At 37.2% G+C, this 26,667-nt stretch overlaps 1 protein-coding gene across 7 annotated transcripts in view; it reads left to right on the forward strand.

Annotated features, from left to right (window-relative positions):
- Positions 1–26,667, forward strand: part of LOC112052587 (kinesin light chain) — a 76,845-nt gene that overhangs the window by 32,772 nt on the left and 17,406 nt on the right. For all 7 annotated transcript variants that reach the window (XR_008251575.1, XM_052886243.1, XM_052886244.1 and 4 more), the window contains 8 exons: positions 7,346–7,559; positions 15,352–15,554; positions 16,421–16,548; positions 17,636–17,864; positions 18,609–18,742; positions 20,664–20,788; positions 22,167–22,292; positions 23,094–23,172. Coding sequence is in view for 6 of the 7 variants with exons in the window: in XM_052886244.1 (XP_052742204.1) it covers positions 7,346–7,559; positions 15,352–15,554; positions 16,421–16,548; positions 17,636–17,864; positions 18,609–18,742; positions 20,664–20,788; positions 22,167–22,292; positions 23,094–23,172 (1,238 nt within the window). In the remaining variant the exon portion in view is untranslated. The remainder of the gene's footprint in view (positions 1–7,345; positions 7,560–15,351; positions 15,555–16,420; positions 16,549–17,635; positions 17,865–18,608; positions 18,743–20,663; positions 20,789–22,166; positions 22,293–23,093; positions 23,173–26,667) is intronic.

Consider the following 26,667-nt stretch of genomic DNA (forward strand, 5'->3'; position numbering starts at 1 on the left):
CGTGTTCAAGTAAACAAACAAACAAATTCTTCAGTTTTATAATATTAGTATAAATTTAAATTGTTGAAAAATAGATTGGATGGACAAAGAATTAAAATGCTTGGAATCGAGGTTCTTTGCCTCAAACACTGTTTCCGATAGATGATAAGAAGAGAGAAATCGCGAACGGAATTTTAAATCTGAAAAATAAAGATATTTCCACAGAAAATTCTAGAAATAAAATATGTAGACGTTGTGGAGGCTTCGTTTGATGTGGTGCAATGCGAAAGTAATAAAGTTTCCCGGGATACCGCCGGGGGGTTCCAGAGGGACTAGGGCAGTGATTCCCAAAGTGATCTATACCGACCCCTGGGGGTTTATGACAACCTGCAAGGGGTCTACGTCAGCGAAAAAGAATTTGGGGGTTCATGAAATGAAAATGGGGGTCCATGATAGTGGATCTCAACATATACACTGATAGTACCTATTTACTTACATCATACTATCTTATAATATTAAAACATATACATTATTTATAAAAGTACCTATGAAGTAAAAAATTCATTATATATGTTTATAAAATTGTGTAAGTTGTAGGATGTTGGTATTCGCTTTGTGGTCTCAATACATTTTGAAGTTGTAAAAACCTGAGAAAAGAAAACCTTTACTTGAAGTTTTTACACTAAACTTTACTACAGTTAGAAATTTACAAGAAATCAATATCAGATAAGTATGGGGTCTACCTAACACGGAAAAACATGGCAAGGGGTCTACGACACAAAAAAGTTTGGGGAACTCTGGGCTAGGGTATACTTGTACCTCTTCGCTGTTATATTTAATTTATCGCGTTATTCATCCCTCATTTCTTTTTAACACGCTTATATTAGCTTCACTTGTAACTATGTATGTAAGAAAATTTTGGAATCTTAATTGGACCCGCTTCCCGGTCTTCGATTAGGATGAAATTTTGCACACGCTCTAAGTTCTGATAGCAATACATGACTAGCTAAGAAACGTCATTACAAATCCAATATGGCGGCCTGCCCAAGATGGCGGACTGGCTGTTTGATTTCCACCCCATGATATGGATATCAAATGAAAGGGTTTGCTGTCATGAATACGAAGAAAATAGTTACGTGACTTATGTCCAATATGGCGGACCAAGATGGTCGACAGGCGGTTTGAAATGCACCCCCATGGTATGGGTATCAAGCGTGTTCTTTAAACGTTCGTGTTATTATTATCCATATCGACATACAAAGCTGACCGTATTCAATTATATTTACTACTAGCGGACGCCCACGACTTCGTCCGCGTGAAAGTCCTACCCTATCCCTACCCTACCACTACCCTACCCCTACCCTACCCCTACCCTACTCTACCCCTGCCCTACACCTACCCTACACTACCCCTACCTTACCCCTACCCTACCCTACCCCTACCCTACTCATTAAGGCTGCACTTCTTTATTTATTCCTCCCACCGCGAGTCGCGTCGAGCGCGGCAACCGTTACACAAAAATAATCCTTAAAGCATGAATTAGTATTCACGCGCGATGGCTTAGCGTATTTCATGTATAACTTTGGTGTTTCTTTACCAATTTTTATGATTCTTTTTTTATTGAATAGGTATTAATGTTAACTTTCTTATTAGGGATAAGTGATGAGTGTTATAAACATAACAGTAGACAAATATAATTAGAAAGCTCCGAACTGCTAAGCTATCGGGAGTTACACGTGTTATTGTGAGTCAACCATAAAAGATAGACATATATATGCTGTTGTGTTTTTATAGATAATTTTAAGGAGAACATTTCCGTCATACATGACTTCTATGTACCTTTAACCATTAAAGCTGTACACGCGACGGAAGCTTAAAAAATTGAGTAACTTCTCCCGTTTTTCAACATTTCTCTTCACTGCTCTGATGCTATTGATCGTAGCGTAATGAAAAGTATACCATAACCTGCCCAGGAGTATGTAGAATAATTGTACCAAGTTTCGTTAAAATCTGTCCAGTAGTTTTTGTTTCTATAAAGAACATACAGACAGACAGACAGACAAAAATTTTACTGATTGCATTTTTGGCATCAGTATCGATCACTAATCACCCCCTGATAGTTATTTTGGAAATATATTTCATGTACAGAATTGACCTCTCTACAGATTTATTATAAGTATAGATATGTTATTGATTTATAAAAGCAATGTTTTGTTTAGTTTAAAATTAGTACACGACCTAAAAACGGATTCTGCGACGGGGTCAGATTAAGATCTAAGGGCGGACGAAGTCGTTTGCGTCCGTTAGTATCACGAAATTAGTTAGTATTAGTTAGCGTTACATAATTTTAATATCAGTGAAACTATTTTTGATAGTAGTTAATTAATTATGATTGCTTAACTAATTAAATTAAACACCGGAAAAAGGTGTGACGAGTAAGTAAATACGAATATGATCATAACATTTTATCATAAAACAGAGGAAGTTGTATATAGTATTGTATAATAGTTACACTAAATTAATTGAACTATGAAAGTATAAATCATACTGCGTATTAAAAAATACCTAACCACCTTTTCACCACCAATACCTAGACAACACACCATTGTTTTGGATTTAAAGATTTTCCTTGAAAAAATATTTTACTCAATAGCACAGGAATTAATTTAATTTTTTAATAAAATTGACTAAGAGTAGCCGGTGGCCCTTGGTCACTTTTAGTAATAGTAAATCTGCTATTTAGGCCTATTCACTACTTTGGTCTTTGTTACCAACTTATTAAAATAATCATCAAATCAATTGACAAAATATGTCTCATTCACCTACTGCGTGATATACACTAGTAAGCACTGGATGTCATTTGTTGCATAGAATCTTAATTTCGTATATGTCAACTAGCATACGTCAAAGATAGTGAATAAAGGTACTGTTACACATGCTAAAAACATGCTATAAAGTATGCTCCATGCGGCTAAAGGTGAAGAGAATGCAGAATAGCAATGCTGATCGACTAGCATACTCAATAAGCCAACCTGTTCAGAGTTCAGACGCGCTAAAAGCACGCCGCCTTCCACCCGCGCAGCAAGTAGCATGCTCATAAATCGCACGACTGTTGATTCTTGAGCTAGCTCGAAATAAACATGCTCATTGTTAGCAATGTTGCGATACACATGCTAATAAGTAGCAACTGCTCATTAATAGCATGCTTTCGTGCTTGAAATGACCATGTGTAAACAGTAGCGTAAGTCTGCTGTAATGGCTGGCATCAATTCGCAAGTTACTACGTAGAACCACTATGTAACTCAATTATGTCACATTCTGCGGTCGTGAGAGCTCCGTTATAGTTTTGTAACACTGTATGGAATGTAGATCGAGTCTGCATATATGAAGCTATAAGAAGGTTGAAGCTGTTGACCCATATCGAAATTGTTAAACGATTTGCATAACATGCGGTTTCCTGTCGCATACTCTCACGATGTGATAGCGGCGCGTCCATTTCCGGATTTTGGACGTGCGCTTTTGTCTTCAATTTGCATCTAGCGCATGCAATAATACTGTAGAATTAGTGATATATTCCATTTAATTATATGTGTATATATATATATATATATATTTTTTAATGCAAATAGGCTCGCGTTTGACCATGATCTAACCTGATGGTAAGTGTAGATACAGTCTTAAGATGGGACACGCTTGCCTAGAAGGTGCCTATTCACTCTTGTTTTGTTGGTACCCAAGTTATAATATTCAGGAAACACAGACATGGGAAGGGTATTCCAAACCTTAGCCGTGCGTATGAGAAAAGAAGACGCAAAGCGTTTTGTACGGGTCCTAGGGAGATCTACAACATAGGGATGAAAACCCACCCGATGTCTTGCGGTGCGATGGTAAAAAGGCGAAGGTGGTATGACATCGAATAGCTCCTGAGCAATTATATGGAATATAGCTCTAATAGATAGGATATGACCTCTGTGGTCTGCCTTCGGATCGAAGGGCGTAGGTTCTTCGAATCTGGATCGGGGTATGCGCCTCCAACCTTTCAGTTTGCATTTTAAGAAATTAAATATCAGTTGTCTCGGTAAAGAAAAAACTTGAGGAAACCTGCATACATGAGATTGTTTTAATTCTCTACGTGTGTGAAGTCTGCTAATCTGCTATTGGCAGTGGCAGACTATTAACCATTCTGAGAGGAGACTCAACAGTGAGCTGAATATGAGGATGATATGATACATGCAATTAATTGGATTAATATACGCATTTACGGGTTGCATTAAAAGGTAGTGCTCTAAATATTCAACTCTTTGAACGGTGGTTTAACCTATGTGGTTTGGGACCATATCCTGGGCAATTAAACACTGGGCTTTTCATCTCAGAAATCAATCCAGGATTTTTTATACATATTTCTGGTCAGGCCATACTGCTGACTTAGCATTGATAAATCAAAATTGACTTTAATCTGATGTTTGTCCCCAATCTTCTGTTGACTTGTTAATCCTCTGGTAATATGATCTTTACAAATAGGATTTATGTATATTTGAGTAGTTCAATCCTATTAGGAATATAGGTTGACTGCTGATTAAGGTTTTTGTTAAAATATTGTACACCCTACCTTTTTTATTTTTTTTTATTCTTTACAAGTTAACCCTTGACTACAATGTCACCTGATGGGAAGTGATAGTGCAATCTTGGGTGGAAGCGGAATAACTTAGAAGTGGGATGAAAATCCACACATCGTACCTACCGGAACGCTAAATAGCTATAAATCTAAACCTTGGGTTGGAAGACTAAATCTGAAACTGTAATTAATAGGGAATAGTTATTAAAATTGACACTTTACACAGAATAATACCTGTTTTTGTGCCTTTAATTCTACCATACCTTCTTTCACGCGTTCCTGAAGAAAAAGACCTTGATTGAATGACTACTGACAACAAAGTCCTACTGTATTTAGTTTTATGATGTTGAGGTACGGACTTATAAATGACGCTACTGTGGTTTCTGTTGAGTATCTGATCTTCCTTTCTGTGTGTCTGTATGGTTTACAGAAATAATGACAGCGATCATGGTCCGTCAAACTGCCACATCCGTCGATATCGTGGGACATCGTTGCGCCCGCTTTCGTTTCGCAACTCACTTCCTATCCATTGTCAGGTCGATACTCCAATTTTACTCTATAGCATTGTGGAGCATGGAAACTCCATTTTATACTGGTCCCTGCGGTGTAGGTAGGTGCTTATTGTTAAAGTCGAACGGGTTTCCAATAAATCATCGTTATCAACGTATTTTAACGGCACTGCCAGATCTCAGCGTCATAGGGGAGGGAAGCCTATAGCGGATTTTATTAAAACCTTTAGAGGGAAAAGGTCCATTTACCGGCTAAGGATCATAAAGTTTATTTCTATTCAATAATCACTAACAGATATTAATGATAATGACCGGCGTCGACAGCTTAACGTGGTTAACAGGATTTAATAGCACCAACTCCCCAATCTGCGGTGCGCTGAGAATTTTTACTGGGAATTTATTGGAAGAAAGACAAACTCATCTAATCATATTGGTACTTGTTGGTAATTAGGAAAATTATAAATTTATTGAAAAAATACTTGGATTCTGGGACAACATAAACTTTGCCGTCAGAAATCTGTTCAATCGATTGTTTGCCAGCTACAAATAACAAATTTGTATGTTTTTTGTAAAGTTACAAATTACCATTTCCAAATTTTTTCTTTACTTGTATTTTTAACATTGTTTCTTGTCTAATTTTATGGTTTATCGTGTTAACTTATTTTAAACCTATTCCGGTCTCTTAACCATGACATTATAAAGGCTCTTAATATTCGGAAGTTACTTATCACAGCTCCAAGGGTTAGCAGACCTTATTTGGTATTTATTTAAACCTGACTTTGTATAGTTTCGGTTGATAAGGACAAACAACTAAGTGCGTACATGTGGTGTAATTACATACATTTATCCTTATCCAATGATACGAGACATAAACCTGATCAGTATCGTTTCCTATTGCAAGGCACCTTCACGGTCGCGCAAACACTTGGTTTCCTTTGTTTTTACGCGCGTATTTATAGACGTCGCCTTGTGCAGCGAGGAATGCTGTTCTCTTCTACAAAAAGGTTAAAAATACTAGTTCGGATATTGTGGGACTCGTATCTTCAGTCTATAGTCTATGGATGTTTCTCTAAAACTGGTCTTTCTCCTCTTAAATTTTGAAATGACGATTTCCAAATCAATTTCAATCGCGTTAAGAATTTTGACATTTTTTTTAGGAATAAAGGTAGCATAATAAGTTAATCGTAAGTGTATTTTACAAGACACGCTTTTAGTCTAACGTGAGTTTTTTATGGATGTTTTCAAGGCAGATTCACCTTTTTCATCCTTAAAAAATGAAGCGGAAATGCAGCCAGTATTCTTGCCACCATTCTACGTGGGCATGATTTGTATAGCTTAAGTTACCATTGTACTCCTTTTCAATAATAAAAATTAATGTTTACGTGATATGAGTGGATATGACCTCTGCCTTCAATTCGGAGGGCGTAGGTTTGTTTCCGGTCCGGTGCATGCACCTCCAACTTTTTCATTCATTTAAAAAAATTAAATGTCACGTGTCACATACGGTGAAAGAAAAACATCGTGAAGAAATCTGCATGTACCAGAGAATTTTCTAATTATCTACGTGTGTGATGTGCCAATCCGTATTTGGCCAGCGTGGTGGACTAAGGCCTAAATCTTCTCATTCTGCGAGGAGACTCGTGCTCAACAGCAGTGACGTGCGCTTCATACGTGCATAAAATTACTGCATACCCTAAGAGTTGTCATCTTAATGCTTATCAAATAAAGATTTTTCCAGTTTGCCTTATTTTCTTACTAGCGCATATCCTGATCGACAACCTTATGATCACTGCTCAGCAGTGAGTGAACTATGGGTTGTTAATGATGATTTCAGAGTCGTATATTGATGGTATCATCATCATCATCATCATCATCATATCAGCCGAAAGACGTCCACTGCAGGACATAGGCCTTTTGTAGGGACTTCCAAACATCACGATACTGAGCCACCTGCATCGTCGTCAGTCCACCTGGTGGGGGGTCGGCCAACACTGCGCTTACTAGTGTGGGGTCGTCATTCCAGCACTTTGGGACCCCAACATCCACCGGCTCTTCGTACTTATGTGCCCCGCCCATTGCCACTTCAGCTTTGCAACTCGTTGAGCTATGTCGGTGACTTTGGTTCTTCTGCGGATCTCCTCATTTCTGATTCGATCACGCAGAGATACTCCTAACATAGCTCGTTCCATCGCCCGCTGTGTGACTCTGAGCCTTCTTATTGATGGTATATTCTCTTTTCCAGAAAGAAGATCGAATCGCTGGGCAGGATGACGGCGATGACGCAAGAGGAGATGGTGGCCGGCGCGCGCACGGTCGCCGCCGGGCTGGAGGCGCTGCGGGCCGAGCACGCGCAGCTGCTGGCGGGGCTGGCGGCCAACACGGAGCACGAGAGCGAGAAGGTGGCGCTCGTGCGCAAGAGCATCGACGCCATCGAGCTGGGCCTCGGCGAGGCGCAGGTAAAGCTTCGCATACTTGTAGGACCTCCGTGCCGCAGTTTTGATCCCCGCCTGGGCCGATTGAGGTTTTCTTAATTGGTCCAGGTCTGGCTGGTGGGAGGCCGTGGCTAGTTACCACCCTACCGACAACGACGTACCGCCAGCATTGGATAGAAGCAGGCGTTACTTTGCGGAAGTTCATCGTGATTATGTAATAATTTATTTATTTTGCTATCATCCGCGAAAAGTTGACGAACCAATGCGACCACGTCACCCAGGTCCGACAAATTACTCTCTACGTACGTTTTACCCCGAAACCGGAGCATCCTCAGGAGATGTCAACGTCGTCGCATGGGTTCGTCGACTTTTCGCGGATTATAGCAAAATAAATAAATCATTATATAAGTACCGCCAAGAGTTTTAGCGTTCCGGTACGATGTCTGTAGAAACCGAAAGGGGTGTAAATTAAGCAAGCAAACAAACAAACAGACTCTTCAGCTTTATAACATTAGTATAGATATTTCAATTAGTGTTTCGTTGTAGGTAGTATTATGTTCTTATATATTCACCTGGCGAGCGAACAATTTATATTCGTCAGCATTTTCTAGCAAGTTTTAAATAACTTTGCTGTAGCACGGCGCGACAGTTACCGTATAACTTTATTAAGCAAAAACTTCCACAAGTAGCGCTCGAAAAATTTACAGCCGAACATGTCTGAAAGCAAAAAAGGTTGACAAAAAAGTCGCAGACTAGAGGAAAGGATAGATGTAAACTAGAAGGCAATAAAAACTAAAAGGTCTTATATAATGTTTGTTTAAGAGTTTCATGAAAAATTTAAGGCGAACAAATGTGGCTAATTGTCTTAATTTCATTCAGTCGCTTAGTAAACAACACAACCTACCTAAATATTGTTTACAATGTCGAGTTGTGTGTTCCTTAACTGTAAAAACTATATATAGGTAAATAAATATATAATGTAAGTAAACATAAAATTGTGCATATGTGTGCTCAATGGAGTAGCTAAATTCGGAGTTTGCGATGATTTTGTAGGTACGTAACATATCTATCGTCGTCGTTATCAAACCATATTCGGCTCACTGCAGACCTCGAGTCTCAGAATGAGAGGGGTTAGGCTTAGTCCACCACGCTGGCCCAATGCGGATTGGCAGACTTCACACACGCAGAGAATCAAGAAAATTCTGTGGTATGCAGGTTTCCTGACACCACCGTTTGAGACACGTGATATTTAATTTCTTAAAATGCACACAACTGAAAAGTTGGAGGTGCATGCCCGGGACCGGATTCGAACCCACACCTTCCGCAATCAGAGGCAGAGGTCACATACACTGAGCTATCACAACTATCACGTATCTTTAGTAAGTATAAAATATCCTTGTTAGTAATAACATTTCGACTAGTAAAGCAAAGGGCCCAGAGCCAAGTCTAGGGTAAAATGCTACAATACGCCCCACTTTTAAGCAATGCGCAATAAAATAACCTGGAAATAAATTCTAATCGTGTATTTTATAAGACATGTAACAAACAGTTTTTAAACTACATAATGGCACTTTAGTTTGGTAAAAAATCCTTATACAGTGGCTAAAAATACAATTTTTTAAAAACCTTAGATGGGGCGTTTTGTAACGCTATGAGTTGACAATATGCCTCACGTCTAGTACAAAATGCCCCACTGTAATTATATCCAAAAAATAAACAATTACTTAAACTATACCTAATCTAAATAACTGAAAATGAACAATTATAGTCTTCGAAGTTACATTGAGATCAAATTCTTAACTACCATAATAAATGTTATATATTATATGTAAGTAGCATAGTATCTACTTATTTATTTGGGTTCTTAGATTTATTCACAGCCTCTTGCTTAGCTTTTCTACCACAAACATTGCATAAAGGATTGTACATTGTGCAAAATTCATGCATCCAAGATGTACATGATAAACATCTTATCCAATCCTCTTTGGAAGTCGTACAATAATAATTTTCTGTGCACTCAACGCACCTATTCTGTTCATCATCAGAAATATCTTCAATAGAAGAACTCTTATAATTTTGTTCATTATTATCGCTATCTGACGATGATGAGTGAATACTAATTTTCTTTTTTTTTGGTTTTATTTTCTTATTTTTTATCTTTTTTTTAGTTTTCTTTAGTTTTTTCATCTCTGCATCCTTCTTACTTTTTTCTGTTGCTTTTCTATTCTGGATATTTTCTTGAGATGTCAACACTACAGCCTTTTGTTTTTTCTTTAACATCATTGCTGGTAACTTAGGTATGGGGTGAATTTTAGTCAACAATTTCGTTGGAGTTTGTTCTGCAGATCCTGATGGTAAATCAGGACATTTTTGAGGTGTTTTTTCAAATGCAGTAGCAGTACCTTCAAAATTTGTTGTGCACATATCTTGTTCGTTACACCCAAATTCATTTCCATTTATTTCCACTTCTGAAACTGATGGTCTACATTCAGCACGAAGGTTATTGATGTTTTGAATCCCCGAACAACCCTCGCCGAATTCATTAGCATGATCATTTCCTTGCTCATCATCTACGAGATTTTGCTCTCGTAAAGTATCTGAGAGTGAAAAATAGTGTTCTGGTATAGCGTTCGGATCATATGGGTAGATTCCACAGGACTTTAAAGCAGCAATACCATTGGATACACTAGCCGCCTTTCCCCAAGCTTTGCCTATTAGTTTGGCTACATCATACCGTGTAAGTCTCTTGTCTTTATTCATAATCATCCACGATTTAGATTCCTGGGCAAAATACACCTTAAGGGGCCTGAAAAAGGCTCTGTCCAGAGGTTGCAGGGCATGGGTGGTATGACTTGGTAAGCATAGTAATGTAACGTCATTATCTTTAGCTACTTCCAACAAACGAATATTGTTGCTGTGTGAACTGTGACCATCCAATATCAATACGGCTTTTCCAGGACTTTTTTGTTGCAAAAATATCTCCTCAAACCATTTCATAAAGAGCTCCGAGTTAATATACGAAGACTTTTTGTTCATAAATACTTGTGACCCGGGTGGTAGTCCTTCAGAAAACTGAGGCTTATTGTAGGTACCTTTATAAATCAAAACTGGCGGCAAAAAGTTACCCTGAGCATTGCAGCATGCTATGACTGTCACATTCTCTCCCTTTTCGCAACTAGTCAAAGTATACACATCTTTAGCTCCTTTGCTGGCAATTACTTTTCCTGGTTTATTATTTATTTGAATGCCCGTCTCATCCATATTAAATATTTGGTCCGGATGTTGACCTAAGTCATTTTCATCATATATCTGAGCCAGAAGGGTAAAAAAGTCATGGACATCTTCACGATTAACACCGTAAGCTCTAGCAAGGGACAGACCTTCAGACTTTCGCTGACTCAACTCAGGATTACGTTTCAAGAACCAATTAAACCAAATGTTACCTGCTTGCTGGGATTCGATTGAGAATGGGTTTTTAATATTAAGTTTCTAAGCTAACTGGTAAGCCATTTCTTTAACGTCCTTGCGGTTAGGCGCAAAGCCAACTTTTTCAAGTTTTTTGATATGAGCTACCAGTTTTTTCTCGTGATCTTCTGAAAAAACAGGCGGCCTTCCGAGTGGAACTTTCAGCTTTCCTGATAGCAGATGTCTTCTAAGTGTTCTTGATGGGATTTTGTACACTCTAGAGGCTTCATTGACTCCCATCTCCTTGCTGCGTACTTTTTGCATAGCCTCATTTAAATCCGTATCGGACCAAGAAGCGCGGAGAGTTTTTCTTTGATAATTACGCGGCATCTGTAAAAATGAAAAAAAAAAAAAAATAATATTATAAATTATAAATAATTTTGGTGATTTGGGCGTATTGTACTATCTTAATCGAGCCACTTTGTAAATTTATATTTACAAAACGCCCCAGTCACGTGATAGACGCCGTGAAGGTTATTCACTCAAAGTAATACGTCAAACGAAAGGTAATTTACACTGAAATACATATTTGAAAGCAAAATCTGAATAAAATAAATAGTGTACAATTTAAATGAATTTGTATAGTACTCACCGCAATATGTTCCAAAGCACTTTACAAAATATTCAATTTTTTTTCGTAATATATCGTAATTAGCACGCCTAACCAGCAGCCATGTTTTCGGGCGACTGGCGCGCCACCGTTCGTGTCACTGCTTGTCTGATATCTGTATTTGTGTGTGTGTAGGCGCAGTGGGGCGTATTGTCAACTGGGGCGTATTGTAGCGTTTTACCCTATCCCTTTCATGTAGTCTGTGTAAAAATATATATAAAATCTGCCGCACGAGCCGTGCAGTCTGCGTGTATTTATGTGCCAGAAGCAGACTTTTAAAGCACTCTATAAATAAAAGTTGAATGCGTTTTATTGACGCTGTAAATCTCTGCATGCAATCACTATGGAAGCGGCCGTTCATTAAAATCTGCTCGATCTGTTTAAGTAATAAAGAAGGCAGGCATTTTATTGACTCAATTACATTAAGTAGGTAATTCTCATTACGTCTGCCTTTTCAGTTGATAGGATAGGCAGCTTTACTGTTTTATGCGATCTATGACACTCTAACGGACACCTCGCGAATTCAACCGCTTATTTTCTATACGGGGTTGCACAAGCACAAGCTGATGATGTAGATTTATTTTTTTTTATTCTTTACAAGTTGACTACAATCTCACCTGATGGTTAGTGATGATGCAGTCTAAGATGGAAGCGGGGTAACTTGTTAGGAGGAGGATGGAAATCCACACTCCTTTCGGTTTCGTACATCGTACCGGAACGCTAAATCGCTTGGCGGTACGTCTTTGTCGGTAGGGTGGTAACTAGCCACGGCCGAAACCTCCCACCAGCCAGACCTGGACCAATTAAGAAAATCTCAATCGACCCCAGGACCTCCGGTTTGTAAATCCACCGCGCATACCACTGCGTCACGGAGTTAAAAAGTCCCTTAATAATAGGACGGCAAATATCAATGCGCTAGGGAGAACTCGCTTGCAAGCACTTACAATATTGTAACGGTCACGACGGGACTCATCAATCCCGTCGTGACCGCGATCCTTGAAACTGTACCGAAATGTCGACATTAAAAATTCTCGTCGTTTTATCGTGGTAACAACCCACATTCGGCTCACTGCTGAGCTCGAGACTCCTCTCAGAATGAGAGGGGTTAGGCCAATAGTCCACCACGATGGCCCAATGCGGATTGACAGACTTCACACACGCAGAAAATTAAAAAAATTCACTGGTATGCAGGTTTCCTCACGATGTTTTCCTTCACAGTTTGAGACATGTGATATTTAATTTCTTAAAATGCACACAACTGAAAAGTTGGAGATGCATGCTCAGGGGACCGGATTCGAACCCACTCCCTCCTGAATTGGAGGCAGAGGACATATCCACTGGGCTATCACGTATACCCGTTTAAATAATATTCTAAGACTCTAATGCAGCCTATCTTAGTCTTACAATATTGTAAGTGCCAGCGACTTCTCCCTAGCGCAGTGATAGCGACCGTCCTATTTTCCGAAGCCTTTCAACGTTATCGTCTAGACGCGTGACCTATATCGCTTGAAAGGTTTAAGTAGTCTCAGCTCAAAGAGGATACTTGATGGTGGATGAAGTATCTAGACCATGTATTATAAAGGGGATCTCTATGGTGTATAAAATTGAAAAGTTTAAAAAACTCTATCCATACTAATATTATAATGAACGCGCTATTCTCAGGAACTACTGGTCCGATTTGAAAAATTCTTTCTGTTAGATAGCCCTAGAAGGAAGGCTATAGGCTATAGATTAACCCTGTATTCTTACGGGAATGGGAACCACGCGGGTAAAACCGCACGGCATAAGCTAGTTATTAACAACACTATCGATCAAGTCATCATCATATACTCATTCAGTGCGCCTTCATTTGAGACTCAACCACCCAGCCCACTCGAGTATATTTGCAGACATTCGGTTATTCTTACCCACTTTTAACCCCCAGAAGTTTTAAATGGCTCAACCGATTTTCATCAAACATATCTAAGAACACTCGCACATAAGTCACCTTTCATACAAAAAAAATGTAAATTTAATTCGCTGCCGTTCGGGAGTTATGGTGTCACAGACAGACACACACGTCAAACTTATAGTACCCCTCTTTTTACGTCAGGGGTTAAAAACTGTTTTAAATCGTTCACATTTTCAAAATAATAGAAATTAGTTATAATTATAATTACATGATAATTATTAATTACATTCGTTGTAGTCAATCTATCTATTAATTGATCTTAATTATACCTTATCAGCCGATAGACGTCCACTGCTGGACATAGGCCTCTTGCATGGACCTCCAAGCATAACGATCTCGAGCCGCCAGCATCCAGCGGCGGATATCTTAATTATAATGTCTAAAAAATCAATTATATTCTTATAACATCTAATTAGAAGCTAAAACATTATAACTAATTGGTATAATTAAATATATATTAATTAATAACATAATTAACTAGACATTAAGTAAATTCGATTATTATTATCAATATTTAAAAGTTAAGTAATCATCAGACAATATATATGAAATAAATCTATTGGTTTAGCCATTCTAATGTTTTACGTACATACATTTAGTAATTAATACATTTAGTAATTTACATTGTTATATAAAGAGTGGCTCTCAATCGACAAAAGCAGTGTGTCCCCAGTGTATATATGTGCTGCAGTAATCACTTATCACCGACTGATCCGCGTGGTTGTTTATCGATAAAAAAGATAAATAAATCTGCAGTTATATTTTCAATTCCGTGAAAAATTGACGTAGGTACGTGTTGTGTGCTATTTTTGTTTCATCTAATCAAATAAAAATTACTGTAAGTTGTAAATTGATTAGTTAATACATGACGGAATTATAGTCCTAATTATAGGACTATGTATGTATGTATATAGTCCTAATTATAGGACTATGTATGTAGTAGTCCTATTATGTATGTTTCGCCACCAATTTTCAGAAAAATCGGTCCAGCCGTTCTTGAGTTATAAATAGTGTAACTAACACGACTTTCTTTTATATATGTACACATATAGATTTAGAAAATATTTGATCACGTCAAAAACTTCGTAATATACTAGACTATAGTTGCCTCCGTTTCGAGTTGCGCACATTTGTATTGAGTGGGAAAATCCCCGAGGGCAGTTGTTAGTTCAACAACCCCTTGTAGCGGCGCGCTTTGTGTCCGCATGATTAAGGGTTGCAATCTCATATCCACGCGTGGGGTGCATGTTAGATCATTTTACAAGTGCTGGTTGAACATTTCTTGCAACCCCGCAAAATCTATGCAGAAGCATGTTTTTTTGTGGAAATGTTTTCAGGATTGCAATCTGTATAAATATGGTTATATAGGTCTTACAATTTTTAATTTGTTTTATGAAGTAGGTCCCACAAGTTTAGATGATGTCGCAAAGAACATTTAATAATAATAATAATAATAATAATTTATTTGTTTGCTTTAAACGTATAACCAGAAAACTGACAACGTAAAAAGTGCAATAAGAAATACGAGAATTCGCGTCTCTCTTAAGTTATATGAATCCAATGTCACCTCATATTTTGAAATCCGTCAAAGAAAATTTTTGCTATACACACATACTCGTACGATACGAGGTACTCGTAGTTACGGTCGTAAAACATGTTGAAATTTTTTAACGTTCGAAAAACGCGAAATTTTTATTCGATCTGGAGATTAGGCTATGATAAATTTAAGTCGGTTCAGGTTTTTATCAAACTACATTCTGAAGTTTCTAATCCAGTCACTTCTTCTTCAGGTGATGATGGCCCTGGCGTCGCACCTCCAGTCCGTGGAGGCAGAGAAACAGAAGCTCCGCACCCAAGTGCGACGGCTGTGCCACGAGAACGCGTGGCTTCGGGACGAGCTAGCGGCTGCACAACAACGCCTGCAGGCCTCCGAGCAGAGGGTCTCACAGCTCGAGGAGGAAAACAAACACTTGGACTTCATGGCTTCCATACGGTAACTATCCTCGCAAAAAATCCTATTACACTTAGAGAGTTAAGCATTCTAATCCAGTCACTAATGATCTATAGATGCTAGATACTAGCTGACATCGCGCGGTTTCACCAGTGTGGTTCCCGTTCCCGTAGGAATACGGGGATAACAAACAGCCTATAGCCTTCCTCGATAAATGGTCTATCTAACACTAAAAGATTTTTTTAAATCGGACCAGTAGTTCCTGAGATTAGCGCGTTCAAGCAAAGAAACCAACAAACTCTCATCTTTATAATACTAATATAGATAGGATAGTTGCAAAGGTCCAGACAGACAAACAAAAGCACTACCAGGGACTTCGGCCACTTTGATTTTGGTAATTATCCTCACGAAACCACATGTCACACTTAAAGAGCTAGATGTAAGAATGGCATAATGTCGAAGGGTTATTAGAAAAAATCACAATCGAATCTGACGATTGGTCGTACCCACTCCTGGATTAGTCTGTTTTAAAAGAAAATACCTAGTCGTCTAAAAGTGTCATAGAATCCACTCCAATCCACTTTGTACCTTTGTAGGACATCAGAATGGATTACTATTCTGATGTCCTACAATATAGCAAAAATACTAAAAAGTGTCCAAAATTGAAATTAACAATAGAAGTGATGTTTTTCAAACACCTAATATCCAGCAACAGAAACATTTGTCCTCAGAATAGGTTGGACGATGGTTTTACGAATAAAGGAATATTGATTAAGGTTATCTAAAATGTCCTGTGAGTAATGTGTAACAACGATTATATCAATGTTATTAGACTTAGCTGAAAAAGTTGAGAGAAAGGGTATATGCTTAATAATAAACTTGTAAAAAGACTCTTGTATTTTTCACAGCAAATACGACAGCGATATAACTGAAGAGTCAGAGACCAGCCGTAGCGGGCAGTCTGACAACAAACGCGACGACCCCATGGTCGATCTTTTCCCAGACGACGACCACGAAGACAACAGGAACAATAAGTGTATGTCTATTTATTTTCGAGTTACGCTGCTTTCATAGCTCAACGAGTTGCGAAGCTCAAGAGACGATGGACGTTGGGGTCCCAAGGTGCTGGAATGGCAACCCCGCACTAGAAATCGCAGGGTCGACCCCCCACCAGGTGGACTGACGACATCAAGCGAGTCGCAGGGATTCTCTAGATGGCTCAGTATCGTGATGTTTGGAAGTCCCTACAAAAGGCCTATGTCCTGCAGTGGACGTCCATCGGCTGATATGATGATGATGATGACGATGTTTTCAAATAGATTGGTATAGTAAATTTGGAATACGATTTTAGTGCTTTCTGTGGTATTTCAAAAGCATTTTTTAAATTCTGAAAAGGTTTGCAAAACAATCACGCACATTTCGACAGTATGAGTTTTAGCGGTATTTCTGTTTCGATAATTTATATGGGTATATTGAAACGTTTAAATTTAGAATGCGCGATATATTTAGAATGGTCAGTTGGCCTATTCACTATTTGGGTCTCTATTATCAACCTATTAAAGTAAACATCAAATCAATTGACAAAATGTCATTTACATACTATGTGCTATCCACTAAAGCACTGGATGAAATTTTTACATACAATCTTAATTTCGTAAATAATTATGTGAACTAGCATACGTCAACACAACGTCGCACGTTTGACACCAACATGAGGTCTAGGTATAAAAATGCAGTGTTGACAAGAAATAAGCTTACTTAGATAAAACATAATGGGCTTATATTCAGATTTTCTGTGTCCAGAATTCCCTTTTTTTTGTCTTTGCCCGTTTTTTACACAATTCAATTACACAAAAAGGTATTTTTAGTGAGCTCTTTAACCGACGAACACGATTACAACTATTTAACATCGATTCTATAGAGACAGTTTTTATAATCGCATTAGATCGTTGATCATATACTTTGACAGAAAAGTAACGTTTAGCGAGGCAGGTCCTATACAATAATTTGTCTGAGATTAATACGCGCTAATAACGCGCAAATCTAAAACGAGTGCCGTCAACTTGTTTAAAAACGAAGTACTTCTATGGATGAGTTGTCACAAAACTGCTATTATTTTCCAGCGATGTCGCCCACGCCACCGTCCCAGTTCGCGCAGCAAGTCAACGCCGGGTACGAGATACCCGCGCGCCTGCGCACGCTCCACAACCTGGTGATCCAGTACGCGTCGCAGGGCCGCTACGAGGTGGCCGTGCCGCTGTGCAAGCAGGCGCTCGAGGACCTGGAGAAGACCTCCGGCCACGACCACCCGGATGTGGCCACCATGCTGAACATCCTCGCTCTAGTCTACAGGTAACATTCAAGTATTACTGCACGACAGAACCTGGTGATCCAGTCAGTTCGTCCAGCGCAGCCAGTCAACGCCGGGTACGAGATACCCTGCGCACGCTCCACAACTTGGTGAGCCAGTTCGGGTACGAGATACCCGCCCGCCTGCGCACGGTCCACAGCTTGGTGAGAAAATTCGGGTACGAGATACCCGCCCGAATGCGCATGCTCCACAGCTTGATGAGTCAGTTCGGTTACGAGATACCCGCTCGAATGCGCACGCTTCACAGCTTGATGAGCCAGTTCGGGTACCAGATACCCACGCCTGGGCACGTACAGGTAACATTAATCGCGATTAATTAATTGTAAACCTTATGTAACTATAATAAGGTTCATTATTACAATAGGCCAGGTATCAGCCGTATCAATAAAGGGGCCCCTACGTGTGCACGTAAAAATTACTAAAATCAAATCCACATTCTCACTTAAACTGGTGCTTCCCAGAAAAAAAAAATAATAAGTTGAGTATAGAGTTTTCACTTCAGAAATAAAAAAATCTCTTTTTTTCTCGGGCTTTGCGTGCGCCCAAAAGTTAAAAACATCTTACATTGGTTAAGTCACTGACATATTAATTTTTAACAAGCAGTTTTGTTTCTATTATCTGAAATTTTACCCTTCATTTGGGCCCCCCAGTTAATTTTGATACAGGACCCCTCCAAGGCAGGTTACGCCACTGGATTGTATTATAAGATGTTGTTTTTGTTCCAGGGATCAGAACAAATACAAGGAAGCTGCCAATCTGCTGAACGACGCCCTGTCCATCCGCGAGAAGACCCTCGGCGAGAACCACCCCGCCGTGGCCGCCACGCTCAACAACCTGGCCGTGCTCTATGGGAAACGAGGTACTCCTCGTACTATGACACTTTGATGACCTCCGTACAAGATTAACCGCCGGGCCGGTTGAGGTTTTCTTAATTTTTTTTTTTTTATATTCTTTACAAGTTAGCCCTTGACTACAATCTCACCTGATGGTAAGTAATGATGCAGTCTCAGATGGAAGCGGGCTAACTTGATAGGAGGAGGATGAAAATCTGCACTCCTTTCGGTTTCTACACGACATCGTACCGGAACGCTACGTCTTTACGTTCTCTTTTGAAAAAGTCATACAGTATTATAATTTACAATTGATAAAAATTACAATTTCTTATAGTTTTATTACCTGTGTGAAGGTGGAAGCTGATCCAATGGCCTCCAAGCGCTTTTATCTTTAAGGAACTCATCAATGTTATAGTAGCCTCGACTAAGTGAATGTTTTTTAACATATTGCTTAAAGCTATGCATTGGCAGGTCCATCACAGTTTTGGGGATCTTGCGGTTTTGGCATGGGTACACTATACTTAGTACTTTTTTAATTTAATACTATTAATAAAATAATGTTTATTATGTTTTTTAACAATAAAAAGTAAGATTAAACACTAAAAAACTTAATTTTATTTAATTAATTTCTTGGAGCAGCTGAATTTACAACTTGTCAGCTAGACAGCTCCGCCACAGATGTGAGGGGGTCATCTCCTCCCGAGAGTGTCGGGTGAGGGGGTACGGGCCTCGAGGCTTTGCCTCCTTGCCCGAGTAAGACGCAGGGGAACTTGCTCCCCCGGTGATTTCTTCCACCAGAGGCATCTTGGCCTATGAGTTAAATTTTTCCTATTTTTTTTTTAATTTTTATTTATTATTGTCCTTCTGCGCAGCGATGTCTTGTCAAATCAAAATCAAATTAAATCAAATCATTTATTTGCTAGAATGTGGTACATGTTTTGGTCTTAAAATTATTGAGTTACCTATACATTCAACTGATTACAGTATGCAAAATTTTTACAATTAAAATATTAATTTCCATAATTTATTCTAATAACATATATTTGATGTGAAAAAACAATGAAAATTTCAACCTAAATTTAACATAAATATTTATTACAATTTTTATTATCTAACTAGCAAACCATAAATAAAATTTTACTATTTACAGGACAAAACTTTAAAATGATATATGAAAATGAAAAATAAATTGATAATGAGAATGAATAGATAAATTGCTTATGTCATAATGTCATTATTTCATGAAATTGATAAATTCATTTATTTTATAAAAACTCTGTTCGAGTTAAATAAATGGCTGTTATTTATTTTATTCCTAAAAGTTTGGAGAGGCATTGCTTGCAACTGACTGGGTAGCTTATTAAAGGCCGTTGGAGCCATATAGTAAGCGTTGTTTTTGAATATAGATAAGGTACATTTTGGCTGACATATTTTATGAGGGAATCTTTGGTTATTTCCGTCTTTATGTTTAAAGTAGTTAGGGTATTTCTTAACAATAATACAAATCTCTTACATACATACTAGGTAGCGGTAATATATTCAACTGTTTAAATAGTGATCTACAACTTACAAGCGGTCCTACACCAAAAATAGCTCGAATGCACTTTTTTGTGTCCTAAAAACTCTTTCAACGTCAACAGAATTGCCTCAAATAGGAAGACCATAGGAGAGGACTGACGATACATAGCCATGATAAGCAGTTACTGCAGCTTCCTTAGACACTGTCATCCTTTATCTCCTGAGTGCATAAACGAATTTATTTAATTTACTGCACACAACATTGACATGTTGTTTCCAACTACAGTGCTTGTCATATATGATTCCTAAGAATTTACTCGTGTCAGTTTCGCTAATATTTACATCTCATCACATGTCTGGTGCTTGCGTCATTTATATCGTCGTCTCCGCTGCCTCCGCCACAGATGTCAGTGTATGAGTGTGTTGCAGGCAAGTACCGCGAGGCGGAGCCGCTGTGCAAGCGCGCGCTGTGCATCCGCGAGGCGGTGCTGGGCCGCGACCACCCCGACGTGGCCAAGCAGCTCAACAACCTCGCGCTGCTGTGCCAGAACCAGGTGATCATACTGACAACCATTTCAGATACATTAACACAACCAATATAATACGAACCATTTCAGATACGTCAGCTCCGGCAATATAATACGAAGTTAATCGAATATTAGTCCACAAACCGTTAATTTTACAGAAAAAGTGCAATTTTATGAGGGACAATTTTTATAATGGCCTCTATGACCTCCGAGCAATATTTGTCGTGAAATATTTGCAAAAAACTGATTTTCGTGACCTTTTGTCCTTTGTAACTTTTTTACCCGACACGATATAGATGTCGATTTTTCAAGGAACAATTTTTATAATGGCCTCTATTGTCCTCCGAACAATATTTGTCGCGAAATATTTGCAAAAAACTAATTTTCGTGACCTTTTGTCCTTTGTAACTTTTTTACCCGACACGATATAGATGTCGATTTTTCACATATTCATAAAAACACCGTAATAAAGGTGTATACGAAAATTCAGCTCACTAGGATTTTTTCCTTAGACATAACCTAAAATTACTGGACTATATGATAGTGTAAACCTTCTTCAGCCACGGACCCCTAGGAAATCAAGCACAGTTTTCACGGACCCCCTAAATAAAATAAACAGTAAAAAAAAATTCGATTAGGTTATATTAGTTATTACGGATACAAAATAGGTACTTAGAACTGTTTATTATGAAAACTATGAAAAAAAGTTGATATAAAGGTTGGTGTTGTTTTTTGCAACTAAATCAGTGATATTCAGGTTGATGTTGCTTCTAAGTTATAATCTCACATCAGATTCTACTTGTAATCTATTTCTGTAAGTATTTGTTTTTGTATATATACAAGAAGAATGCTTTTCACATAGGCATATGGTTGAAAAAAAAGCAGTAAATGTTTCAGTGCTTCATCCTATATCTCCCTATAATCTGTCTTTATATTCACCAAAAATTCTTTGCAATTGCATTTCAATTACTAATTACTGAGTCACAGGATATATTTTCTATTACTTGGTTTTCCTGTACCACTGTCATGTCAAGCCAGTAATATCAGTAAGATCCGTGTTGAAAGGTTGACATTTCAATATACAAATTAGTATTTCAAATACGAGATATTAGCATTTATTTATGGTCCAGAAATGACACCGCGGACCCTCATACATATACACGACCCCAGGGGTCCGCGAACCACAGGTTGGGAAACAATGGATTAGAGAATTGTAAGCAAAGTACCTCGTTACACCACTCGGCTCATTTCAGACTTGGTCAAAGCATTGAAGCTAGTAGTTTATTTGAGACTAATGAACTCCAAAAAGGGCTTTGAACTTCTTTGTATGGAAGCTAGCATAATTCGATCTGTCTTGACGTTGATGATGATGATGATGATTAATTTAGTTATTTATAATTCGCAGAACAAATACGAAGAGGTGGAGCAGTACTACCAGCGCGCGCTGGAGATATACGAGAGCAAGCTGGGCCCCGACGACCCCAACGTGGCCAAGACCAAGAACAACCTCGCCTCCTGCTACCTTAAACAGGTGCGTGATCACAGCACAACGATTCCCAAAGTGGTCCAGGTGGACCCCCCAGGGGTCTACGGAAGACTTGGCGGGGATCTACATTGACGTGACATAAAAATGGCGGCTCGCGATTCGTACGCGGGGTCTACGAAAATTTATCAGTGGGCCTAGTGGCAGTTTCACACTGTTGCTATCGCGTTATCATAAACGCGAATTTCTAAGGAAATTAAACAGCGCCATCTAGTGGTACTACTGCACTACTGTTTCAATTCCATATAAATTCGCGTTTACGTTAACGCGATAGTAATAGTATGAAAATATTGAAAACTCCCACTAGGCACACTGGTTTCATACTGAATGTGGAGTTTTCTAAATAAAGTAATTTATATTTTTTTGTGCTGTGAGGAGATATCAAAAATTAAAGTTGGCTGTAATAACTTTTTTTCTGGACAATTTATTACTCTTTGTCATCCACTCACAGCACAATCAATTAATTAATTAAGTAAGTAATCAATTCTCACTATATTTTTAAAACTGTTATTTCGGGGTGGCTGTTGATTCAGCTTTAATGAAAATTTCCATAGGTAAATCTAATCACATTTAGTGTCAAGTTTTAAATAGAAATTTAGCAGGGGGTTCACCAGATCCAGTTAAATTAAAAAAAATTGTTTGGAACCTCTAGACTATACACTGACTTTTGAATACAGGTCTAGGTGATTTCAGGGTTCCGTAGCCATAGGGAAGTACAGGTCTTATAGCTGAGGCACCAATAATATTATTATTATTTTACCCTTCTTTATTAATAACTTTACGTTTCAGGGCAAATACAAGGAAGCCGAAACTCTGTACAAGCAGGTCTTGACGCGCGCGCACGAGCGGGAATTCGGCACTATTGATGGTGAGTGATTATCAAAATTATGTAGGTGTGTCATATTACAGTACTTACTAGGATAATGATGATGATGATGATGTTATAATGAAGACAAGCCTAGTATTCCACCTAGGACTTCATCTTCATCCTAATTTCTAAGGCCGGCCACATACATTCGTTTTCTGTATGCGTTTTCCTAATGCGTAATTTAGATTTGGGATTCCGTGAGTCTACCGCAGACTTTACGTTTTTCTTCATTCGGAATATACATATATTGCAGCACAGGTGTCTATAATACAAGTTCCTTCTTAGTTTAGATACCTGAGACTCATCCATTAATTATAGTGTTAAGCTATTTACCTATTTATCTATTTTGTTACGTATAAACGATTATTATTATTGTCGCAAGGCTCGCATTCGTTACGTACGCGCGGAATTTGTTCCGTTCGAAAAAAATTACGTGTGCGTTATTTAATGTATTTTACAATTTCATTCATTTGATTTTCCGAACACGGAAAACGGATTCAGAAAACGAATACGGAAAACGAGTGTATGCAGCCAGTAATGTCTATGCGAAATTTCGCTGTCGAATGTCTTTGGAATTTCCGCAATTACAGTGACAGAGGAGATCTGCAGCAACCCTGAATAAACTAAATCCTTATGCAAAGTATATAAATATAGTGCTAAATAATATAGATTGAAATTAAGTACATTTTAATTAGCTTTTTTTTTAATTTAAACTCTGAATTTCTTTTTAATAATATTTAATATTTTTTTGTTAATGAGACATTCTAGATCAACAATTATTAGCGCTTAAGATTTTTTTTGTAGTTAATGTATTTTCTTTTTTAATTAATACTTATTTTCCACTTTGATTTGGAAAATTGTGTTTTATTATAGAAAGGAAGATATTAATTTATCTGACCTTATATATTTTTTTTTGCTTGACATTTTTGTTTTACCGTTTCAGAATATCTAGCGTCATTTAAAACGCCCAAAAAATAACCAAAATAAAACCAAAACTACCCCGCACGTATAGTGTACCCTGCTGACTAACTCTGAGGAAGTGCAATAATTGATAACTACATTCCGTTTTATATACAGTATCTTTAGTTTGAGATTGGTCACAGAATTATTTTGAAATTTGACAAAAAAAATGTAAACGAATTGAAACTTTAATTAAATGTGATTGGGTACATTTTTCTTTGACTTATTTCACACTGAGAATACTTATGATAATGTTACTACATATTATTTATATAGATCTTGACATACATTTTATTATTATATATTTTATTATTTTTAAGATCTCTATTGCATTTGGTTGATACTCGAATTTTTTTGCGTAGTGTAATAGAACTTTGTGTTTTCTTTTGTAGAACGGTAGCTTTTAGTAAATACATTTTGTTTTTTCATAATAGTAATATATATAAATTGGCTGTCCTAAATCAAAACCAGGTAATAAGTAACATGACAGATATTTTTTTAGTTTATCAATGTCAAAAATTAATAAGTTGACATATACCAACGATCGTAAATACTAGATTTATATTATGTTATTTATACAGATGAAGGTATATAATTTAAATATAATGATACAAACTATTTTTTATTTTGAGATTTTTTTTTGATTTCTTGAACATATTTTTTTTTTCTTAAATCTTGTGAACATGTAATTTAGTCATCTTTGTTTTTATAAAAGCAGTAAAAGAGTAATAATTGCATATTATTTTTAATATTAGTCATTATTTACATTTATTTTAATAATTACTGGATATATATTTGAGACAGCCAATATATACGTTAAATAATATATAGCATTGATCTATTTCAGTAGTTTTTGGTAGTTATTTAATTTTATTGTGTCTAAGAATAATATTTATTGTTAGTGCCAAATTTAAAAAAAAATATTCCAAAAAGTGTAAAACGTCTTCAAAAAATTTTAGAACGAATTTAATTAGCTTTACCCGTATTTTAAATGTACAAAAATCTGTAATTAATATTCTTTAAAATATGAATATATGTCAATTATGTGTGTCCATTTACAAATATATATAATAAATATAGATTTAAATTTATAACCAAATTTAAACAATTTAATATTTTAAATCAGAGATATTAAAATTAAATATATATTGTGTATAGGAAATCTTGGCGAAAAAAGTGCAATATGTGAATTAATGCATTTTGCTTTTTTTCGATATTCGATGGCATGACGCAAGCCGTCTTTTCAGGACGCGACGGTCGACGAAGTTTGTCAGTTGCTAATGAGTTCCTTGTTTTTGTTTTTATTAAAAAATATTGTATATAAAGTAAACATATTACAGCTTTAAGGCCAGCCACATACACTCGTATTCCGTATTCGTTTTCCTAATGCGTAATTTCGATTTGGAATTCCGCGAAACTACCGCAGACTTCATAATTTTTCTTCATTCGGAATGTATATAGTCGAAAGGGCTCGCATTCGTTTGCGGAATTTATTCCGTTCGTAAAAAAAACGTACATGTGCGTCATTTAATGTATTAAATGATTACATGCATTTGGTTTTCCGAACACGGAAAACGGATTCGGAAAACGAGTGCAAGCGGCCGGCCTAATTTGTTTCAAATTATTAGTAGTAGTGTTGGAATGTCAAACTTCATAATATATATTGTAACTGCATGCCAATACGTTGCAAATACGAGTACAATATGTAAAGTTGTTATTCTGTAATAAATCATTGACATATATTGTTAAATATAAAAAAAAATCTTCCTGTAATATATATAAAACTAATTCAATTCAAATGTTAGAGGCTATTTTTTTTAATTACTTGCCTTATTTTAGGATTATTTAAACGGAATAACGTATAGTTCTGTGTTACCGATTTGTACCAGTAATTATTTGACTGAATGTTGCATGCGTAGTTCATAATAATTAGTTTAATGGTAATGCAGTGTTTTACACTCCATAGAATTACTATTATATCCATATTAGTGTAATTAATAAATTTTCAATATCCTTGCACAGCGCTTACCTCTGGTGTGAAATCCGTTTCACGCAACAACCATAAGAAAGCTGTCAAACGCTATAGTAAACAGGTTCCTTTAATTTTGTATATACAAACCAATTGTTACCAATATCTTGACTATGAAATCATTATTTCATAGAATCAAGTGTATAATATGACGTGCAATCACTTGTACCTTTACCATTAAAGGTAGATAGTATGGTTGTGAAAAAATATAATGTATATTCTTGCCTGCCTGTATATATGTATATATATTTTACATCGGCGCAAAGTAATAGTTGCGTGCCAGACCAGATAAATAAAAAACTTAGATATGTCTCGAAAAAAAAAAGCTTTTTCTTCTACTAGCATGTAGAAGTTGGCTAGAGTTTGAAACTCTTTCCCGAAGTCTGTCTTTTCTTTTGAATCTAACTTTTAAGCACACAAACTACATCAACAAAACATAGATGATTAATTAGAGCTTGTAGTGACTTATCGATATAGGAAAACCACGTGGCAGTTCTCGCCCGCGG

The sequence above is a fragment of the Bicyclus anynana genome, chromosome 16 (assembly GCF_947172395.1).
Source record: "Bicyclus anynana chromosome 16, ilBicAnyn1.1, whole genome shotgun sequence".
Taxonomy (NCBI): Eukaryota; Metazoa; Arthropoda; class Insecta; order Lepidoptera; family Nymphalidae; genus Bicyclus; species Bicyclus anynana.